General features: G+C 42.3%; 1 protein-coding gene and 1 long non-coding RNA gene across 6 annotated transcripts in view; one reads left to right on the forward strand and one right to left on the reverse strand.

Annotated features, from left to right (window-relative positions):
* Positions 1-9,101, reverse strand: part of LOC137518923 (uncharacterized) — a 47,742-nt gene extending 38,641 nt beyond the window's left edge. For both annotated transcript variants that reach the window (XR_011020927.1, XR_011020926.1), the window contains exons 1-2: positions 8,649-9,101; positions 8,477-8,564 (exon numbers count right to left, since the gene is read on the reverse strand). This is a non-coding gene — a long non-coding RNA (uncharacterized lncRNA). The remainder of the gene's footprint in view (positions 1-8,476; positions 8,565-8,648) is intronic.
* Positions 1-24,057, forward strand: part of RP1 (RP1 axonemal microtubule associated) — a 542,476-nt gene that overhangs the window by 241,699 nt on the left and 276,720 nt on the right. For all 4 annotated transcript variants that reach the window (XM_068237387.1, XM_068237386.1, XM_068237388.1 and 1 more), the window contains 2 exons: positions 15,868-16,000; positions 22,520-22,671. In XM_068237387.1, coding sequence (XP_068093488.1) covers positions 15,868-16,000; positions 22,520-22,671 — 285 coding nt within the window. The remainder of the gene's footprint in view (positions 1-15,867; positions 16,001-22,519; positions 22,672-24,057) is intronic.

The raw sequence follows: 24,057 nt of genomic DNA on the forward strand, positions 1-24,057 counted from the left end.
TCGTGCGGCGGCACGGCCTGCATGGCCGTATGTCCGCCACTGTCCCTATTACTTGTTTACCAGATAAAAATAAAGAATTGTTTTTTTATTTTATGCCTGACAGTTACACTTTAAAGGAAGTAAATATGCCAGCCTCCATACCCCTCTCATTGCCGGTGTCCTTTAACTCATGGTTATCTCTGAGGTTTTTTTTTTTGGGGGGGGGGGGTTACACAAAGCTTTTTTTTCAAGCTACCTCAACTATAAAGTTAGTTATACATGCTAGATGACCACGATCATGTACTGCTTGTGGATTGGTGACCCCGACATTGCATGACGTTCCAGTACAGGTGATCCTTATGTGTTAGTGATGCCCAACTGACCCCAAAGCACATTGTTCCCCTGATCACCCAGCTATGTTCTGCACTGCACTGTTTTCTTCCTCCCCCTCCATTGCATAAGATGTGTCGCTAGACTGTAGGCTAATGATGCACTGTCAGGGACGGATCTAGGGGGGGGCAAGCGGGTCTCTTGCCCCAGGCGTAGTTTGTTGAATTCTTAAAAAGGCGGAAAAATTTGGATGTGGAATGGCAGTTTAGGCGCCAAAACCTGACCTTGCCCCAGGCGCAACTTGGGGAAACTTGGTCTAGATCCGTCCCTGTGCACTGTACAGTCTAGGTTCTCAACGTGCGGTACCCACACCCCAGGGAGTACTTCTGATGATTCCAGGGGGTACTCGGGCTTGAAAAACTTAACCAAGAATAACAAATTTAGAGTTTTAGAAAAGGATACATCCTATTTAAACAACACCAAATTAGTGTTTTAGCTAATTAAATGCAATTGAAAATGCTTAGAAATGGTTTAGAACCAATTATCATGTAGTATAATTAAATATGTATTTCTCAAGGGGTACTTGGAATAATGTTTACTATGCTAGGCGGTACTTTGCGAGTACAGGGTTTTAAAAGGGGTACATACCAATAAAATGTTTAGAAACACTGCACTTGGAAAGTAGCATAAAGCTTGTTATATTAGCAATGTGTGCATTACCTAGGTAGCGCAAGTTGCGCTAATTGCACAACACACATTATGCAATCGTTGAAAGTACTGGTACTGCCTGCGCACAATAATTGTACTGCAGTTACGAGAGAATATATCCCAATGAGTGATAAAGCAGGAAATAAGGAGATAAGGGGAGATAAATCATGAGTTAATAAGTAAGATGAGATAATTCATGGAACAAGTTTTGTGAACCAAACCCCTTATCTGTTTTATCTTATAAATGACCCCTCTCTCTTTTTCTGTTTATGTTTATCGAATCAACACCATGTGTTTAGCAAACGGAATGGCAGACATAATGGCACTTTTCTGGTGATCAGCTGACTGCTATATTAATAGGGAACAAACAAAATAAAAGGACTTCCACTTTTATAAATGTTCACCAGTTTCCTGTGATTGTGGCAAAGGATTATAATTATTAGCAATAAGTGATGATAGCTGTATTCAAGGAGTGGACATCAGCATGATCAGCACTTTATCACCCGATAGCAATCATTAGTAGGAATGAACATTATTTTTTACAACAAACCTTACATTTTAATGAAATATAATCTATCTTTCTGAAAAAGGGAACTTTCACGAAAATGCTGGTGATACAAAAATAGTCATATTTGCTGCTCACCACTATTCATTATTGGTTTCATCATGCAGAATTGGAAACAGTGTTTTGTTTAAACTTTTTTTACTGCCTTTGCTACAAATCATCATTTTAGTAAGCTACAGATGAAGTCAATATAGACTCCTTTCTTTGTAGAACAGTCCATTTGTCATTATTATTATTATTTAGAATTCATATAGCGCTGACATCTTCCGCAGTGCTGTACAGAATATTTTATCTTGTCACTTAACTGTCCCTCAGAGGGGCTTACAGTCTAATCCCTACCATAGTCATACACCTGTGTATGTATCATAGTCTAGGGCCAATTTAGGGGGAAGCCAATTAACTTACTGTATATGTATGCTTTTGGGATTTTGTTTTTGGTCATTGTCAACAATTCTTTCTGAATTGCTTAATAGAACATTTTTTAAGAAATGTCATATTTGTAACACAGTAGCCTAAAATCAGGTTTATAAAATTTTAGATATGATTTGCCAAAGTGGATTAAATTGGCATATTCGACAAACCACTGTGAGCATTTATTACTGTGCAGATAAAAGTCTGTTGCTTCTGAACAACCAGGGTTGCATTTACACCTCAAGAGCATGTAAGGAAAAAGTGGGTTCCGCACAATGCCATTCCAAAAATGCCTTTATTAAGTCAAGTAAAAAACACACAGCCAGGTTACTGACATGTATTGAACTCACAATGGTCCTTAAAAGGATGGTCCGAGCAGTTCAAAAAAAGTAATTTACTTGTGGCATCAGCTGAGAGGCAGAATTTTAGGCATCAAGTCATTTGTGCCTACAGGCTCTTGAACAGTCAAGGTGAAATCTGCTCAACCTCTGCAACTCGGGCAGTGTGGAGACCAGGCGACTCGGACCCAAAAGACTGGAAGGAAAAAGTTGGTTCTGCATAATGCCATTCCAAAAATGCCTTTATTAAGTCAAGTAAAAAACACACAGCCAGGTTACTGACATGTATTGAACTCACAATGGTCCTTAAAAGGATGGTCCGAGCAGTTCAAAAAAAGTAATTTACTTGTGGCATCAGCTGAGAGGCAGAATTTTAGGCATCAAGTCATTTGTGCCTACAGGCTCTTGAACAGTCAAGGTGAAATCTGCTCAACCTCTGCAACTCGGGCAGTGTGGAGACCAGGTGACTCGGACCCAAAAGACTGGAAGGAAAAAGTTGGTTCTGCATAATGCCATTCCAAAAATGCAAAACGCCTTTATTAAGTTAAGTACAAAACACACGGCCAGGTTATTGACATCTTTCAGACTCACAATGGTCCTTAACCATTTCAGCCCGCGGGGATTTTTCATCTTATGCATCAGAGCAATTTTCACCTCCCATTCATTCGCTAATAACTTTATCACTACGTATCACAATTTATTGATCTATATCTTGTTTTTTCCGCCACTAATTAGGCTTTCTTTGGGTGGTACATTTTGCTAAGAATTATTTTTTTATAAATGCATTTTAACAGGATTAATAAGAAAAAAATGGAAAAAATTCATTTTTTCTCAGTTTTTTCGGCCATTACAGCTTTAAAATAATCCCAGCTACCATAATTAAAACCTATGTATTTTATTTGCCCGTTTGTCTCGGTTATAACACCATTTAAATTTTGTCCCTATCACAATGTATGGCCCCAATATTTTATTTGGAAATAAAGGTGCTTTTTTTCGTTTTGCGTCCATCACTATTTACAAGCTTATCATTAAAAAAATGTTTGTAGTATACCCCCTTTAAAAGCATATTTAAAGGGGGTATACTACGAACATTTTTTAGTAGTTATGCTTTTTCTCCACATTAATGCCTCTTGTACATCGTCTTGTTATCTTTTGGGAGACACCTATGTAATTTCCCATCAAAAAATGACTTTGTGGTTGAATAAAAGTAACTTTAAGTCAAAATTCACCAGGAGTATGAATAATTATGGGCAGCACTGTATATATAAAGTGTGTATATATATATATATATATATATATATATATATATATATATATATATATATATATATATATATATATATATATATATATATATATATATACATACATACACACACACACACACACACACACACACACACAGCTGTGCTCATAAGTTTACATACCCTGGCAGACTTTATAATTTCTTAACCTTTCTTTTTCATAAAATATGAATGACAACTGTGTTTACTCCAATAACTGCGTTTACTCTAATAATCAATTATCAATACTCATAATCACTTTACAAACTACCCAAATCACCCTGATCAAAAGTTTACATACCCCAGTTCTTAATACTGTGTATTGCCGCCATGAATGACAGCATAAAGTTTTTTTGTGGTAGTTGTGAATGAGGCTCCTTATCTATTCAGACGGTAGAGCTGCCCATCCTTCCTGGCAAAAAGCCTTCAGCAAATTATTGGTCTGTGTTGCATGAACTGCAAATTTGAGGTCTCCCCAGAGTGGCTCAATGATATTGAGGTTTGGAGACTGAGATTGCAACTCTAGAACCCCGTGTTTTGGATCATTGTCATGTTGGAATGTCCAAGTACGTGCAATGTTCCGCTTCCTGGCTGATGAGTGAAAATTTTCCTCCAGTAATGTTTGGCATTAGGAATGGTGTACTTTTCATCATAAGCTTTGTTAACTTTTCTTCAAATGTCACATTTATTGTCGTGTGGCAGAATGTTTGAGATTTGTCTCTGTGCTGTTTGGCATATTGTAAGCAGGATACTTTGTGGCATTTGTTTAGTAAAGGCTTTCTTCTGGCAACTTGACCATGCAGCCAGGGGCGTAACTAAGCCCCACCGGGCCCCCCTGCAGAATTTCAGAGCGGGCCCCTCCCCGGGGCCCGCTCGTGGCCGTTTTTTGGGTGCTGGAAGGGTGGCAGCATGAGGGGAAAGCCTTGCCCACAGTCGGCGGGGAGAGGGGAAGTTCCCCCCTCTCCCTCACCTCGGTGCTTTCCCCTCTGCGCTCCCCTCCAGCTAGTGAACGTGTGTGGGCAGCGAGCAGCAGCGGCGGCAGGATACATACCTTCTTCCTTGCGTTCCATCGCCGCCTTCTCGCTCTAGCAGATGACGTCACTTCCGGAAGCGGAAGTGACGTCAGCCGCTAGAGCGAGAAGGCGGCGATGGAACGCAAGGAAGAAAGTATGTATCCTGCCGCCGCTGCTGCTCGCTGCCCACACACGTTCACTAGCTGGAGGGGAGCGCAGAGGGGAAAGCACCGAGGTGAGGGAGAGGGGGGAACTTCCCCTCTCCCCGCCGACTGTGGGCAAGGCTTTCCCCTCATGCTGCCACCCCTCCAGCCCCCAAAAAACGGCCCCGAGCGGGCCCCAGGGGGGGGCCGGGCCCCCCCGCGGGCGCAGGCGCTGCAGGGCCTATTGTTACGCCCCTGCATGCAGCACATCTTTCTTCAAGTGCCTTCTTATTGTGCATCTTGAAACTTCTACACTAAATTTTTTTTCCAGTCCTCTATTTTAATTGAAGTTATTTTTGAATTTTTTTCTTGCATCCCAAATCATTTTTTGGGTAATTTTGGCTGAAATTTTAGTTGGTCTACCTGACCATGGTTTGGTTTCAACAGAACCCATAATAGTCCACTTCTTTTTTTAGACTTTGACCACTGCTGATTGGCATTTCCTTGGTTATTTTCTTATACAGTATCCCTTTCCTGTTTTATAGAGTTCAGCTATCTTTTCCTGCAAATCCTTTGACATTTCTTTTGCTTTCCCCGTCAGTGCAGCACTGGATGAGGGAAGCAAGGGTCAGTCAGTAGAGATGGCCCGAACGGTTCGCGATCGCGGACAACCGCAAACTTTTCCGAAAGTTCGGTTCGCCCCCATAGTTCATCATGAGAGTCAACTTTGACCCTCTACATCAGTCAGCAGGCACATTGTAGCCAATTAGGCTACACTTCCTCCTGGAGCCCCACCCCCCTTATAAAAGGCAGGCAGCATCAGGCTTTTCACTCACTCGTGTGCCTGCAGTAATTAGTGAAGGGATAGCTGCTGCAGACTCTCATATGGAAAGCTTAGTTAGGCTCTTGTAGGCTTCTTAGCTTGCTCCTTGCTGATTCTTATTGCTAAAAAAAAAGCACCCCACAACAGCTCTTTTGAGAGCTAATCTTGTTCTTGTGATCTATTTTTTTTTTTGCGTGTTTGTGTGTCCCACTGACACTTGTGTTGCATAGACAGCCTTGGTAATTCCTAGTGTGTGCGCCACTGCCAGGCCCAGCACATTCATTGACTACTACCTGTGTGTGTGACAGGTGCACATTGTAATACCCACTGCATATACCTACCTGTTGTTCAATGTGCACCTACCCACCTACGTAAGCGCACGCAGTGTCACTGTGCCTGTCCGGTACCTGTCTGTGTGTGACAGGTGCACATTGTAATACCCATCACTGCATATACCTACTACTACCTGTCGTTCACTTCAGTGCTCCCACCCACCACGTGAGTGCACGCAGTGTCACTGTGCCTGTCCGGTTCCTGTCTGTGTGTGACAGGTGCACATTGAAATACCCACTGCATATATCTACCTGTTGTTTACTGTGCACCCACCCACCTACGTGAGTGCACGCAGTGTGATATACCACTCCGTGCATACCTGTTAACTGCACCTGTGTGACTGCACACTGTATTACTCAAATCAGTACATACCTTTCACTTCATCCCCCCCGATATGGACAAAACGGACAAAACAGGTAGAGGCAGAGGTAGCGGCAGACCCAAAGGAAAGCCACCCGGCAGGTCTGTGCGAGGTCGTGCTGATGTGATTTTGTGAGGTTCTGGACCAAAGTACAGGGCTCAGAAGAAGGCATTTCCCATCAACTCCCAAGATTGTCAGGACGTGGTTGACTATTTAACACAGAACACCTCATCTTCCGCAGCCACCAGCGCTACTCCAAGTACCACATCCGCTATATTTGACAGTTGGCAGGAGTTATTTGGTGGGGAAATCACTGATGCACAGCCATTATTGTTACAACCAGATGAAGGCGCTAAGCATGTTACACCACCTCATATGTCTGAGTTAGGCGACACTATGGACGTAAGGTGTGCGGAGGGGGATGATGAAGTACCTGCTGTTGGTGCAGTTTTGGAGGTGTCTGAGGCAAGCGAAGCTGGGCAGGATGATTATGATGATGACGATGATACGGATCCCACGTATGTTCCCAATAGAGGAGATGAACAGGGGGACAGTTCAGATGGGGAGTCAGAGAGGAGTAGGAGGAGATGAGTTCCTGAAAGAAGCAGGGGGAGCTCGTCGTCAGAAACAGCTGGTGGCAGTGTCCGGCGCCATGTATCGCCACCTATGTACAGCCAGGCAACATGCCCTTCAATGTCAGCTGCTGATGCTACCATAGTGCCATCACCCCAGGGGGACTCAGCGGTTTGGACATTTTTTAATGTGTCTGCCTCAGATCGGAGCAATGCCATCTGTTCTTTCTGCCTCCCAAAATTGAGCCGTGGAAAGGCCAACATCTACGTAGGGACAATTGCCTTACGAAGGCACATGGAGAAAAGGCACAAACTGCAATGGGAAGAGCACCTGAGCAAAAGCATCACACAAAAGAAAAGCCACCCTCCTTCTGCTCTTCCTCCTTCAGGTACATCATCTTCAGCCACTTTCTCCCTTGCACCTTCACCGCCACCCTCCTCCACTCTGCCTCTGACCTTGAGCGGTTCCTGCTCCTCTGCCCACAGCAGCCAGGTGTCTGTGAAGGAAATCTTTGAGCGGAAGAAGCCAATTTCTGCCAGTCACCCCCCTGCCCGGCGTCTGACAGCTGGCTTGGCGGAACTGTTAGCTCGCCAGCTGTTACCATACAAGTGTGGTGGACTCTGAGGCCTTCCAAAAATTTGTGGCCATTGGGACACCGCAGTGGAAGATGACAGGCCGCAATTATTTCTCTAAAAAGGCGATACCCAAACTGTACCATGAAGTTGAGAGGCAAGTGGTGTCATCTCTGGCACACAGCGTTGGGTCAAGGGTCCACCTGACCACGAATGCCTGGTCTGCCAAGCACGGTCATGGCAGGTACATTACTTACACAGCCCATTGGGTCAACCTGGTGACCGATGGCAAGCAGAGAGTACGTGGCTGTGCAGCGGACCAACTTGTGACACCTCCGCGGCTTGCAGGCAGGCCTCCTGCCACCTCCTCTCCTCCTGCTACATCCTCTTCACTGTCGTCATCCGCCTCCTCCTTGGCGGAGTGGCAGTTCAACTCTACTGGTGCTGCAATCTCCTCTCCAGCTCCCCAGGGCCAATGATGCATGCCAGGTATGATGGTGTCACGCCATCTTAGACATGTCTTGCCTCAAAGCGGAGAGTCACACTGGACCAGCTCTCCTGGCTGCTCTTAACAAACAGGTGGATCAGTGGCTGACCCCGCACGTGGTGTGTGACAATGGCAGCAATCACATTTCCGCATTGAATTTGGGAAAGATGACACATGTACCCTGCATGGCACATGTGCTGAGTCTAGTCTTTCAAATATTTGCGCCAAAGTACCCAGGCTTAGAGGACGTCCTGAAGCAGGCCAGGAAATTGTGTGGGCATTTCAGGCAGTCTTACACGGCCATGGCACACTTTGCCGAGATTCAGCGGGGAAACAAGTTGCCGGTGAGACGCCTCATTTGCGATAGCCCGACTCGCTGGAATTCGACCCTCCTTATGTTCTCTTGCCTGCTAGAACAGGAGAAAGCCGTCACCCAGTACCTCTACAATTTCAGTAGAAGTACACAATCTGGGGAGATGGGGATGTTCTGGCCCAACAACTGGACACTCATGCGAAATGCATGCAGGCTCATGTGGCCGTTTGAGGAGGTGACCTACCTGGTGAGTTGCAGTGAAGGCACCATCAGCGACTTGATCCCGTACGCTTACTTCCTGGAGCGTGCCATGCATAGAGTGGTGGACCAAGCTGTGGAGGAGCGTGAACAGGAACAGTTACGGGAGGAACAGTTGTGGGAGCAATTTTCATCAGAATCAGATGTTTCCTCAATACCTGTGGCAGCACAGAAGGGGGAGGAGGAGGAAGAGTCATGTAGGGAAGAGGAGTCAGACTCGGATGATGAGGAAGGTGTTTCTTTGGAGGAGGAGGCGGCGGCAGAAGAACAACCGCAGCAGGCGTCACAGGGGGCTTGTGCTGCTCAACGTTCCCGTGGTATTGTTCGTGGCTGGGGGGAGGAGGAGAATTTACCTGACGTCACTGTGGAAGAGCAAGAGGAGATGGATAGTACGTCTGCATCCAACTTTGTGCAGATGGCGTCTTTCATGCTGTCTAGCCTGTTGAGGGACCCCCATATAAAAAAGCTCAAGGGGAATGAGCTGTACTGGGCTACATTATTTGTCTTTATTTCTGTCTGGAGAGTGGCTGCTTGGATGGTGGCTGTCTAGATGGGGAGTGTCTGGATGGTGGCAAAAACTATGCAGCTGAATGAATGCATGCAGAGAAATCAGAACTGCCTGGTTGCAGTTCAACTGTAAACACCAGGACTGGCTACAGGAGAGATCATGACAGCCACCTGTGAAACATGTCAGAAAGTAAATCAGGGTGCAGAAAGATTTTACAACGGGCAAACACTGACTACATAATTTATAATAAATATTGTTAACAAATAAGCAATTCTATTCATTAATAGTTTTCACTACAGTTTCTCTTTTAATAAGAAGCAGAGAACCATAGAGTCCTGTAGGGGTGATGTCCATATAAAAGCGTCTCCCTCCCTCCCTCCCGCCCCCTTAACACTTTGCCTGTCATAGCTTTCAGCTTTGCCATAGCTGTTGGCTGGGTCCCATGTCTATATTGTATTTACCTTGTCTTGCTTCCTTGTGGACGGTTGCTGTTCCTGCATAGGCAAATAGCAAAGTCCTTTCAATCCTGCTAGCCTGGATGCAGCCATCACTGCGGTGGTGATTGGTTAGCGCTCCTGCTAGTTCTGATCTTGTGGATGTCTATGTCCTTCCAGTCTTGCTAGCCTGGATGCATCCATCACTGCAGTAATGATTGGTTAGCGCTCCTGCTAGTTCTGACCCTGTGGACGTGACTATAGTACGGTTGCTATTAGTTACACTCCTTCTTGTTCTGTCTTCTTTGTGCCTGTGTGGATGTTTGCCATTGCTGAGGTAGCTGCGATCGCTCTAAGCAACCATCCTCGTCTTGTTTATTGTGGCAGTTATAGGAAGCTCAGAGCTGTGGTTGCTCTGAGCAACCTTCCTCTCTGTCTCTAGTCTACTAATCCTCCTGTGATCTGAGTTGTCTCCTCCACAAGTGCATCCTGCACTAGGTGAAGAGCATCGTATTAGATTGGGGTACAGAGACAGAAGGAAGGCGAGAGGTCTGCCAGGCCTTACAGTGGCAATATATTTAGTCCTGTCAGGCGAAATCTGCAGAATATTTGGTTACTGAGAGTTCTAAAGCTAGTACAAAATATACCTAGTCTCCCAGAATTCTCGGGGAAGGAAGGGGGGAGAATTCCACATAACTAATCAGCCTAGGCTACTAACCACTGAGAGAGCATGTTTACATTCTGATTCGATCAGAGAGAGATCTGTCTCTTGGTCAATCGGCCACCAAAATCGCTAGATGTATGGGCACCTTTAAAGTGTCCCATGCTGAAGCTCATAATTAGATACTTACCTAAAGAGAGGGAGGCCTCAGGATCCTAATAAGGCTTCCCTCTCTACTCTAATATTCCCCGTCGCTTAGCGCACCAACCCCCCCCCCCCCCCCCCCGCCCCCAAAGATAAGCGACTCTGCCCCCGAATATATCACTATCACAATGCATTGTTGCTAATCTCCCTCTATTGTGGCCGTGCGAGCCCGCCCATGCATGCGCAGTAAGCCAGTGCTGAAGGCTCCGTTCTACTGCACATGCGCAGCCGTGCTCTCGTGTCTACTGCAAGGCCACGATGCAAGAGAAGGGGAGCCAGGCTCAGCGACGGGGGGCAGTAGAGAGGGAAGCCTCAATAGGATCCTAAAGGCTTCCCTTTTTTAAAGTGAGTATCTGTTTTTCACCCGAGTTTGGACTCAGTATCACTTTAATATACAAGGTGTATCTGTATCAGGCATGAGAATAGTCTGGATCTCACACACTCCTGAGTACCCCCTTCCTCCAGACACCATCTCTCCACTCTATCCTACCTCTCTCCTATTTCTGCTGTGCTTCATAAACCTGTCTCGGATCTCACTAGCTGGTTAGAGGGAATGTTTTCAATGAACATCATCAAAGAATTAGATGTATAAGTAGCATATATTAGTCTTATTAAATGCCTAATTCAAAAATACTTTGCGGAGTTATCCTTTAACAGTGGGTTTCACTTATTTGGTCAGTTCCATGATTGGCTCGTTAGTTGCTTATTCAATTTTTTCAGCTGTTCTACGTATCTGCATGAAAAGATTTAGTCTCACTGCCTGAAACACTTGCACTATCCATTAACATGAAGAATGAGTCTGGCTGCTTGATATTACACAAGTGGCCACAAGATGTCTCTGATGTTAATAAATCCAAATGATACAGTGTGTAAATGAGCTCACAGCCCGCTAATCTTATTTCACATACACCGACCATACTTGGATAACAATGAAGATTTGCAGAGCTTCGGGAATAATACGGTGCTACACTTTAAAGGGTTACTCCACCTTACTACAAAAAATTATATCGGATATGTCATCATTCCAAGTCATTTTGTGACTGAAAAGCATTAAATATTATCTTTCACCTTCAGTCTGCATCTGCTATAACTTTGCAGGAATCTTGCTGGAAACCATGGCAACAATAAGATACCAGAATTCTGTTCTCCATACCATGTCTTTAGTACATAAGTCTACACAAAGCAGGATGTAAAATGTATTACATGCTTTTCAACACTACAAAGACAAACTTCACTGGGTTAAAAGCAATGACATGTTCATTCCACAGGGTACCTGGATCCTATGCGCCTATGGGAATACTGTCATCAGGTTTGTAGAGATATGACAGAGCCAGGACAAGGTCCTTCAGCACCCAAGGCTTAGACACCAAAGTGCGCCCCCCATCCCTCCCACCCCAGCCATCACACACTGATTGCTATTAGACTAAGAGGCACCCCAGGGTCCCCAACCCCACCCCCAACACCTTAATCTCTAGTTATCTGGCTTGCAGTCACTGCCATGTAGACCTTTTTCTTATTTCTCTCTGCTTCAAACACAATAGGGAAATGATAGCTGAGTGAGTTGTGCGCCCCCTCCTACACTGTGCCCTGAGACTGGAGCCTCTCTCCCCTCTACCTCTGTGACAGTTGCAGTTCTAAATACACACTCAATCTTTTAATCTATAAAACAAATCAGAAATAATGACCATTTGAACTTTCCTGCAGTAAAACCTTATCTCATGCTCTCTTTCACAGTTTCTTTGCAGTTTAAGTGCTTCAGAAAACAGGACTGTATTCAACCCAATGGGTTTAAGAGCTCATAGAAACTCTTATGCATAGATAACTGAAGTGTTTTATTTTTTTTTATAACTCTTCCTGTACTGGAAAACAATATGAGACTCTTTTCTTTGCTGCCAATGTTCTGTTTTTTAGCTGTACTAGACATACGATTCATTATATCATAAGTTTATTTTTACAATATGTATGTATATATATACAGTATATATATAAATAAGCAAATTCAAGCCAGGGTTAAAAGACAATGGCAGTGCATAGATTCAGTGATTAGGATTTCGGACGTCAGTAAAAGGCTATCATTTCAGTTTGTGTCAGTGTTCAACTACAGAACTCCCCAAAGATAGCAAGTATAAAACATTCATAATCAGGTCATTTCAAAATGTTGGATTTTAACCACTTCCGGATACCGGGTGGTTTGGCTGATCTGTGCTGCGGGGGCTCTTCAGCCCGCAGCACAGATCAGAAATCGTGCAGGGCGATCAGACTTCCCCCCTTTTTTCCCCACTAGGGGGATGTCCTGCTGGGGGGGTCTGATCGCCGCCGCGCTGCTGTGCCTAGCGGGGGGGGGGCTCCTCAAAGCCCCCCTCCGCAGCGCTAGTCCTCCCTCTGCCGCCTTCCCTCCCTCTCCCGTCCCCTGTGTGCGGCGCAGGACGGAAAGCCGTCCTGCGCCGGATAGGATAGGCTTTAGCCTATCAGATGCCGGCGATCCCCGGCCAATCAGAGGCCGGGGATCGCCGATCTCCGTCACGGCGCTGCTGCGCAGCAGCGCCGTATGTATGTAAACAGCGGGGAAGATCTTCCCCGCCTGTTTACATTTACCCTGCGAGCCACGATCGGAGGCTCGCAGGGTGTTCACGGAGACACCCTCCGTGAACTGACATGGAACGGCCGCTCATTCGAGCGGCCGTTTCCATGGAAACCGCTTCAGGATTCAGGGGCGTACATATGCGTACGCAGAATCCTGAAGTGGTTAAAGATTACCAATAGGATTTAGCCATGTACTGAGCACCATTAGCAGGTTTGTTTGTTTGTTTTTCATTTATTTTACTAAAAGACAAGACAACATTTATATCTCACTTTTCTCCTGGCGGACTCAGAGTTGCAGCCACTAGGATGCGCTCTATAGGCAGTAGCAGTGTTAAGGAGTCTTGCCCAAGGTCTCCTACTGAATAGGTGCTGGCTTACTGATCAGGCAGAGCTGAGATTCGACCCTAGGTCCCCTGTGTCAGAGGCAGAGCCCTTAACCATTACACTATCCAGCGTCTGCTGGATAGTGAAAAGCATGAAGTGAAGAAAAAAACGTATGGAATAATGAATATACAATTTGTGTAGTGTAGTACAGATAATGGATAGAATACTAGTAGCAAAGAAAAGAGTCTTATGTTTTTATTTTCAGTTATATAGCTTTTTTGATAAAATAAGCTATACAACAAAGCATAAATAATGACCCTTTGAACTTTCCTGCAGTAAAACCTTATCTCAAGCTGTCTCTCACTGTTTCTTGGCATTTTAAGTGCTTCAGAAAACAGGGCTGTATTCAGTGGATGAAATAGTTCAGAGACGCTCTTTTGCATAGTTAACTGAACTGTTCCTGTACTGGAAAATAATACGAGACTCTTTTCTTTCCTACTAATGTTCTATTTCTTAGCTGTACTACACATACAATTCATTATCTCATAAGTTTATTTTCACTTAAAGAGGAACTCCAGTGAAAATAATGTAGTAAAAAAAGTGCTTCATTTTTTACCATAATTATGTATAAATGATTTAGTCAGTGTTTGCTCATTGTAAAATCTTTCCTCTCCCAGATTCACATTCTGACATGTATTACATGGTGACATTGTTACTGTGGGCAGGTTATGTAGCTGTTTCTAGCTGTTCTGGCTGTTACAGACAGCTGTAAACAGCTAATTCCTGTCTGTGAACCTTGTTACATTGTGGCAGTTTGCCCAGAGTACCGCGGTACTCAGAGCTTCTTGTGGGAGGGGTTTCAGCACAAAATCAGTCATACAGCGCCCCCTGATGGTCTGTTTGTGAAAATCATTATATTTCTCATGTAAAAGGGGGTATCAGCTACTGATTGGGATAAAGTTCAATTCTAGGTTGGAGTTTCTCTTTAAGGTTTGCTTTGACCTCCCTAGTAGCACTGTTCTATATTTGTGATCACTGTGATTGGCTCACAGTGATCACATGGTCAGGATGCACGGAATTCAATTGCACGGAACTCAACTCAAGTAATAAGACAGCTGAGTTAGCCGCAGGAGTAATGTGTTAAATCTATACCATGTCAGGATTAAACTTTGATAAACATGGTGGATATCTAACTAACCAAGCGTCCCAAACTGGTTAAGCTTCTCTGTTAAAACAGACTTCTGAAAAACAAAAATATTAGAACGGAGCATTGTAAAGAGAAGTTCCCTTCACTGATACCGGCCAAAGCATTACGTACTTTCAGAGATACAGGCAGTGAAGCAAAGGGACGTCTCTTCTGAGCTTCACTGTTGGCCAAAGAAACTCTCTTTCAATAGTGGAGCCAGAAAGGTGGAAAGGATTTGAACAAGTAAAGACAAGAACATTTGGACAGAAAAAGTTTGCCTTGTAATTCAGCTGTTTTTATCTTTGCAATAAATTATCATTTTGACATAGTGTGTGTGTGTGTTTAGGGGATTCTGAACTTTACTGAGATCATGGAGCTATAATTTTTGATTACTTTTTTGAACACCAAAGAAGATTTTTTTTTATTTTTTTTTGTGGAAAACCGTACCATGTTTATCAGACCACAAGCGTTACTTAGGTTTAGAGGGCAAAAACCAGGTGGAAAAATATACTAAACCTGGTGCGTCCATGGTGCAGGTGCGTTTTATGGACCTTTTTCCCCTAATTGACAGATCACTGCTACTGAGTGAGTGATTGGCCACAATGATAGAGCTTTGGTCCCGCCCACAAGACCATAGGCTCCAAAAGGGAACAGTGCTGTGATTGGTTTGTCTGGGGCAGCACCCCCCCACCTGATTCGTGGATCGCTTCTCAAAGTCTTTTGTAGCCTCTCATGTGTGCCTACTTCTGTACCAGTTGATGGGAGGGGCGTATACCTGGCTGGAAGTATTATACTCCAGGGGCAGAGAACCGACACAGGGGTGGCAAGGAAGGACACATGGGTCAAAAAAGGACATGGGAGGGGAACTTTTGCAATATGTAGGTAACTGGGGGTGGGGGGGGGGACTTGGCGCCAGTCCCCATTGTCTGGATTATAAGACGCACTGATCCCCCCCTCCCCCCCCCCCCCAATTTTGGGAAGAAAAAGTGTGTCTTATAGTCCAGAAAATACAGCATATCATCAAATACAACAACTTCAAATACAACAGGTAATTACAAAGTTCACAGTGCAAGAGATAACAGCAGTAACGTTTGCAATATGATCAATCCTTTTCATATATCAATATCACAGATGGAATGAAGGATCACAAGTTAAAAGTCAACAGGGTTCTTACATATACTAAGTTTGCATGTTGAGAAACATCTTTAAGAAAATCAAGTTCATTACCAATACACATCTGCTTGTCTGATATAGAAAGTTTTTATCTTGGTTTATGATATACTCTCTATCCCTAATGCAAAAAAAGCATGGAAGCAGAGGCTGAAAATCTAGGAAATGATCAATACATTTTAACAAAGCAATGTAACACTGGCATAATATATGTTTTAATACAATGAATGCATTGCTAATTAAAGGACAAACAAACTCAATATATTCTTTTACAAAACAGTCTATAACAAAACTTTGCTTTTAACAGATAATTCTACAAAACATGAAAAGTGGAAAAACATACAATTTGGAAGCTAACAGGTGGCTGTCAAGAAACCATGGAAACTGTGAGCTTGTGTGTGAGCTTCCAGTTCTGGAGAATGGTTTAGCTGTCTTCCCAAGTAAGTCATTTTCATGTTATTGTTATCATCATTATAAGTCCACTAATCATAGTGGTCACTTCTGCCAGAGTTGATGCAGAAGCAGAACAGGTCCATATGCTGTAGCTTCCATTCATTTAATGTTAACTTCCAATGCATTTCAGGCCACTTTGTAATAATACTCTTTCCAGCAAAGTGTGGACCTGCTCACTAGCCTTCTCTTGGGTGTATCTTATGGAACAAGTTTGGAGAGGACCCTCTGAAGGTCTACAGTTAGGAGTCTTCCTAGACCTGCTTTTACCAAGAGCACCAAGTGCATCTCATGGTGATAACCTATACCCTACGCTAAAGTCCATCTACTCTGCGCTGCGTAATATGTTGGCGCTTTATAAATACAACAAATAAATAAATAAATAATACTCAAGATCACAACTGGTTTACCAGTATTGATCAGTGTAAGCTCACAAACTGATCCAATGATTGCTAATAAGCTCTAGGCATGTGTCCTTCACTAAAGTCCCCTGTCAAAGTATAATGGACCAGGCAGCAGAGTGCTGTAGTCAGGTAACATCTCCAAGGTATGAAGCCATCTCATACAGTCTGATCTATGTCCAACATACCATCACAAATTGGACCAATATTTGTTGGAGATGCTATCAGACTACAGAACTATGGAATAAAGGCAACTAGATGCATACTTTTACTTATCACTTACAGCCATATCACAGAAGTGACTATGCTGCTGTGATATGTCCATAGATGCTGTGACATGATACATGACACATACCACCATCTTGAACTATGTAAAATGCATACACATGAAATTTTTTTCCAAATTTGTTTGGGATTCTAGAAGCCTGCATATTAACTGTCTCAGCATGCAACATGATCCTGGTGGAGTAGTTTAAGGAATGTTTATCCTTAAAAAAAATCAGGATTCAATTATAGAGATTAATATCAATTATTGTGCATGATCAGTTTTAGTTACTGGAAGGAAATAGGTGTTTTAGTAGAGGCTCCGAAGACAAGACAACAGAAGTGGTTACTTCTTCGGATTTTCTAACACCAAACCACATAGAACTGGCTTCAGCAGAAGCTGTGACTCACCAGTCGGGAGCACTAGACAAAGGGTCCGATTTTTTTGCCAATGTTACAAAAAAATTGCTTAAAGCAAATAAACTGTTGTCCAGCACTGCACACTGTTTACTGGCTTATTGAATTAACAAATCAATGCTTACAGACAGTGTCCATGCAAATTGCAACCTGCCTAGAACAGTAATCGCTTGAGAATTAACAAGCAGTTTTTACCTATATTGGTGGGCAATTTCTATTAATTTTGACAAAACATTTGCAGTACCAGCAACACTTATCACTTTTTATCACCTGCTGATTTACTAGATCTATATTAGTTTATTTTATTTATTTTTATTTTATTAAAAACATCCAAAGAAAAGGAGAATGTTTTTCATATCCCATGCTGCAATCCATATCTAATCCTATGTCTCAATCTTAATTCTCAGTGGTCTACTTAAAATCTTAATTAAAGACCACCTCAACAACAAAATATACTATTGCCAGAATACTGTGAACCCCGACACTACTATCCTTGAATCTTCCACAGGGTCTTCCTATTGTTCCATTGATCTTCTTAAGGTGGCCATACACTGCTCGATGTGCCATCAGATCAACCAACAGGTAGATCCCTCTCTGATCGAATCTGATCAGAGAGGGATCGCATGGCTGCCTTTACTGCAAACAGATGGTGATCGATTTCAGCATGAAACCGATCACAACCTGTGAAGCTGCCGCTGCTGCCGCCGCCCACCCTGCATACATTACCTGCTCCGGCCGGCGCGAGTCCCCTGGTCTCCGCTGTCTTCTTCTCCGCTGGGCTCCAAGTTTGACAGGCTTCACTTCCTGTCCGGGGAAGTTTAAACAGTAGAGGGCGCTCTACTGTTTAAACTTCCTGCCAGGACAGGAAGAAGTAAAGCCTGCTGGACTCGGAGCCCAGCGGATAAGAAGACAGCGGTGACAGCGGGGACACGCGCCGGCAGAGCAGGTAATGTATTGTCGCTGTCAGCGTTTGCGCAACGATTTCACAGCAGATTCGATCACAGTGATCAAATCTGCTGTATATCGGCGGGAAAATCCTTAGGTGTATGGGCCCCTTTAGACCAGTGAGAATCATTCCTAAGGAAAATGCTCATTGGTTAGATTTGTAGGTAAACAAGAAGCCCTGGTGGAAAATTCTAAGGCGGGGCTTTCCTTCCTGCCGCTTGTAGCTGCTATAGTGATATAACAGGGGTCTTGAATCTCCCTCTGGAGATTTCCTATTGGTCCACTAAACAGACCAATGGTGATACTTCCTGCTGAGGATTTATTGGGCGTAAAAAAGGCTAAAACGTGGATCAATTAATGTTAGTGTATCTATAAGCATTAGCAGATCATTAACTATTTGGCATTGTATTTATTAATGTTCTTCAACTAACAGCACTCATTCAGATTCAAGGGAGAGAACTAAATGAGCAACAGTCAGTTAAGGTAGCAAATTAAAATGTAATCCAGAGTCAATGTTTTTTTCTATGCATTAGTTTGATAAAATCATGTCAATTGTGTTTTAATCCTAATCAGATTTTAAACACATTTCCCTCAACATCACAAATTTCTGTGTACAAAATGTGGACATTATTTCAATTAAAACTAATCAATCATTTGGACAAATCACAGGTACAACATTATTACCTAAAAATAGCAACTCTGCAATCTTAAGTTTTCCCATGATGTCATCACATCGTATAATCCCCAATCCTGTAGTGTGTCTATTAATAAGTTTCCATGTCCGCACATATGATCATTTACATACCACCATTCACCTTATGGAATCCACCAACAGAACCACTACTATAAACAATAAACTTGATTTACCATAAACATTGTGGGAGTTTTATTTTCAATTTTCACATTAAATACTGAATGTGTGTTTATGAGACTTATAAAATCCTCCACTCTCTTCCATTTGTAATCTTTTCTGAATGAGCAGCATTTAAATGCTCTCAATCTTTACATTAACGGCGCAGTTATTTTATATGTCCCTTCATTAAGCAAAATCTGTCAGAACTGTTCCGGTGTTTTATTCTTATTAATTTTATTTATACATTGGCTATGGCTGGTTTTTGTGTAATACAGCAGAGTTGTACTAAAGTAAGTTATCTGGTATCCCGTGAAATGTTACATAAACAACTTGACTCACATCTAGACATAACATACATTCTTTTTTTCCTCTATGTAGAAAACAGGAAGGGGGTGTGGCATATGCTTACAAGCAGCCAATCACATGCATAAATGCAGCTATGAAAAGCCTTTATTTTTTTCGCTACCAAGATTTTTAAGTTTCTTCTTGATTGGCTGTGATTAGGTGGTCATATCTTATTCCTGTCTGCAGTAAAAGCCTAACTAACTTTGTCCATAGGGGAAATAAAAATAGGAAAAATTGATCAAATATACTCAAGACAAAAGATTCAAAATGCACTGTTTATATTATATAATGGGTTCACAAACTTAAAACCTTGAGGGAAAAAATTCAGTAAATATCCAGAAAAAGAGGAAATGGATTGACCTACATTAGAATGTAGTAAATTATCCAGGATTCCCGGGTTACACTGCATAAACCTAGATTTTCAACCCCTAAAAAATATATTATTAGTTACATAAATGTCCTTCATTTATCATTATCCTTAAAGAGACACTTAAGCAAAAAAAAAAAAAAAAAATTATGATATAATGAATTGCTAGTGTAGTACAGATAATTACTAGAACATTAGTAGCAACGAATATATTCTCATATTTTTATTTTAAGGTATATCGTTTTTTTGTTTTTTTATAACAATGCATCATTCTCTAATACAGTATTTGCATTTTACGCACTACTCAGCATTCTAAATGATTTTACAGAGCAGGCCAGTGAACTTTTGAACTGTCCTCTGCAGAGAAAAAAAACAATACAGTGACTGACACTTTAGATAATAAGCTTCAGAAGACAGAGCTCTTTGTGAGCTCAATGGCTTTTTTGCATAGACAACAGGAGTTTCTTAACTCTTCCTGTACTGGAAATAATATTAGATGTATGTCTCTGCTGCTAATGTTTTATTTATTAGCTGTACTACACATACAAATCAGTATATCATTATATTATACCTAATCATTATACCTAATCAATATATACATATATTACACACACACATTTTTTTGTTACTAGAAGTGAAGCTGGGACTCCCAGTGACAAGTATTGACTGTTTGTAAGCTGCTACAAAAGTCACACCCCCTCCCTTCCTTACCGATGAGAACTGGGACTTCTTGTACACTCCCTGGCCTGGTGTGGTACCTAGTTATAAGGAATGGGGTTTATAGTGCTATCCACTCATCCAAAAGTTAGATTGATTAGAAATGCACCCCTCTTCTTGATTTGCCACTTTCATTGCACCCGAGTTCCTTTCTTTTTTATTACAGCCTCAGCCTCCTTTCCAGCTACTATAGCCCATGGATGGGGCTGGTAAAGACTCTTTGAGAGACCCATAACCCTGATATTTTAGATATAGTTGGAGTATAAAACATGGGAATTGTATTAAGTATACTAACATTGATGCTACAGCAACATATGTACACAGTAATGTCTGTTCATGCTACAGCAACATATATACACTGTAATGCAGGGGCGTTGCAATAGCCATAGCAGCCATAGCAGCTGCTATTGGGCCCTGGTGCATAGTGGGCCCAGGTTCTATTTAATGTATTCAACATTTACCTTCCTGTGTTTCTCCACCTTCTGACTTTGGCCTCGATTCATCATTGTCTTTGCAATAACTTTTTACAATTTGTTAAATTACCGAATTCAAAATTTATTGTTTTCTAGTTGTATTCGTCAAGGTTTTTCCGCATTCGGTGTGAATTCAATAAAATATCGATAACAATGCGGTAACCATTCGTTAACATGTCGATATTTCCATTTTACAGCGGTAATTTAACACAAGGCCATAAGATTCCGGTGGAATTGTGGGTAAAAAGGAAGTCCTTTGAACACCACGTAGCAACATTCCGAATAGGGCTTAACACCTGGACCAGGATTCTGAAAGTGGTTGGGACAATCCCACAATTTCGCCAGCTGCGGCTTGATAGGAGCCTTTTCTGAAAAAATTATAGTGAAGCTAGCTAATTAGTTAACCCTGGCACTGCCTGTGTTCTCTTACAAGATGATTCAAGAGAAATGCCGATGTCCTGGTATAGCAAATAAATCTATTCTCTTGCAAATTGATATGGTTCTAGACCTTATTCTTGCCCTTCTGTGCCTTTGAATCACTCTCAGCTGATACATAACCACTTCAAATGGCTCCATCTTCTCTGTCAGCAATGATCTGACAGGAATAATGACAGAGCAGTGAAGGAGATAACTAATCCTAAATGTAACGCTAAACCACGCCCACTTTCATTTTCATGAATTGCACTTTCCTCCGTTTTACCGCATCATTACCGAATGATTACCGAATGCTAGCTAACAGCTGTATATAACTTTAATGAATCCTGAAATCAACTTAGCGAGTTCGGTATTTTACCGAGCTGTCGGTAATTGATTCAATAAGTCTTGATGAATCGAGGCCATGGTCTTACTGCCCATGGACTATGCAGCGTTGATGACTGCATAAGAATGTAAATTGCCCAATGAACTCATATCTATAGAGTAGGGGCAGGTGGCATTGCTTCAGAGGGCCCCATGATTACGTTTTACTATGGGGCTCCATGATCTCTAGCTACGCCACAGCTGTAATGTCTGCAACATGCTCAGATGCTCAAATGGTCTTTGACATTTATACTTTGCTAAGGGAAAAAGCATTTATACACCCGAAATGTATTTCATGATTTTAGAACATTATCTGTCACTATGTGGTAATATATTCAGCTCATTCGTTGAATGTTTCTTATTTATTTGTGGTATAGACATATTTTAAAGTGAACCTGAAGTGAGAACTATATGGAAACTGCCATATTTATTTCCTTTTAGACAATACCAGTTGCCTGGCAGCCCTGCTGGTCTATTCGGCTGCAGAAGTGTCTAAATCACACACCAGAAACAAGCACACAGCTAATCTTGTCAGATTTGACAGATTTGTCAGAAACATCTGGTGTGCTTCTGTTTGTTCAGAATCTATGGCTAAAAGTATTAGAGGCAGAGGATCAGCAGGACAGCCAGGCAACTGGTATTGTTTAAAAGGAAATAAATATGGCTGTGTCCATATACCTGTCGCTTCAGGAGATTGATTTAAACAAGTCATTTGTAAGTATTTCATTGGCTAGCCATGATCATGTGTTCTGCTACTTGTTCTAGTATGCATATACTGTACATGATACATGATCACGTGACTGCAATCAGCCAATCAGAGACATACAAATCAATTCCTTCCTTAAAATCGATCCTATGCTTCTCTTAGTGTTTTTTAGTTTCTTTAGAATAGGTTGATTATGTCTAGTTTATGCTTTTGTTTCCTATAGCTGTGAAGTATGAGATCAGCGTCTTCACGGGACACCTGGAACAAGCAGGCACACAGGCTCCTGTGCACATCTGTATATATGGTCCAAGGGGGGACACAGGAAAACGGCTTTTGTTCAAACCAGATGCGTTGCATCCATTCCAGCAAGGACAGGTAATAAACAAAATCAATCACTATGAAATATGGCTTAAAGCAAACTGAAACTTAACTTTTATTCATATGACCTCGTCTCTCCCAAGCTCTGCATCATAGGGATGAGCAGGGGTGTTGCTAGGAACCTAAAAGATCAGGGGCACCATGGGCTACCAAGGAGAAAGTTAAAGTGCGGCGCATGAAGCCAAAAAAATGGCTGCCCTTAACGTGGGTGCCAGGAAAAGGGCGTGGATGTGACGTGGGCATAGCCAGCTCAAAAGGGCCCTGTGTTTTTTTTCCCAAAACACAGACAAATTGACTGTGAGGTGCCCCGAATATCTTGCCCTAAGGTAGCCACTAATGGTCCAATTTCTAGCGAAAAATCATTCGGGCGATCAGAAATTCTGATCGGAAGAAAAATCGTCCGCTACACCATCAACAAACCAACCTTTGCTTCATATCTATCACAACCAATCACAACCAATCAAGAAAATCCAGATTTTCGTTTGACAAAAATCCAATCGTTCATAATGGATTGTGCCCATCACTTGAGATTATTTTCAACCAATCCGATCAGAATTTCTGATCGCTCGAATGATTTTTCGTTAGAAATTGGACAGTTAGTGGCCACCGTAACAATGTGCCCGGGGATGAGCAAAATTGTGGGTGGTAAATTCGCAAAATTTTTGTCAATCTCCAACTGAATATAATAATCTTGCAAATCAGTTTTGTTAAACTGGCAATACAATTCTGACACTAATGAGTGGAAAAATTAGGACCAAGCAAATGCAGGTGTACTTGTGTCATGCAAATGCCAGTGTTAATAGAAGAAGCATCAACTGGCAGCTGTGCTGCATCACCACAAAATACATTGCAAAGTAAAAATTATATTCGATTCCCCACAATTCATAACTGGCAAACTTTATGCTGAACTTGACTTCAGAAGCAGTGGTGCTCAAATACCCCTTTTCAAAATTCGAGTTTGGTCGAATTCGAATAGTAAATTATTCGAGGTCAGTCGAATATTCGAGTCGAATAAATTTTACTATTCGATTCGACCTCGGACTTCGAGCTCACTATTCGAGTCGGTATTCGAGCTCATTCTTCGAGCTGACTATTCGAATTGGCCTTAAATAGCTTCCTACACTTGTTTTGAGGGTGAATGATGCAAGAAACATCTTTTTTTCCAAGTAACAACAGCAAGTGATTATGTGGGGATGTTCCTTTAAAAAAAAAAAGGTGAAAAGAGAAGTTGTGTCCAGAATTTTGTTCAGTACTGTATATACTTCTTCTTCTTCTTCTTCTTCTTTATCTTCTATATCTTCTTCTTCTTCTTCTTCTTCTTCTATATCTTCTTCTTCTATATCTTCTTCTTCTATATCTTCTTCTATATCTTCTTCTTTTATA

Source organism: Hyperolius riggenbachi, chromosome 5 (assembly GCF_040937935.1).
Source record: "Hyperolius riggenbachi isolate aHypRig1 chromosome 5, aHypRig1.pri, whole genome shotgun sequence".
Taxonomy (NCBI): domain Eukaryota; kingdom Metazoa; phylum Chordata; class Amphibia; order Anura; family Hyperoliidae; genus Hyperolius; species Hyperolius riggenbachi.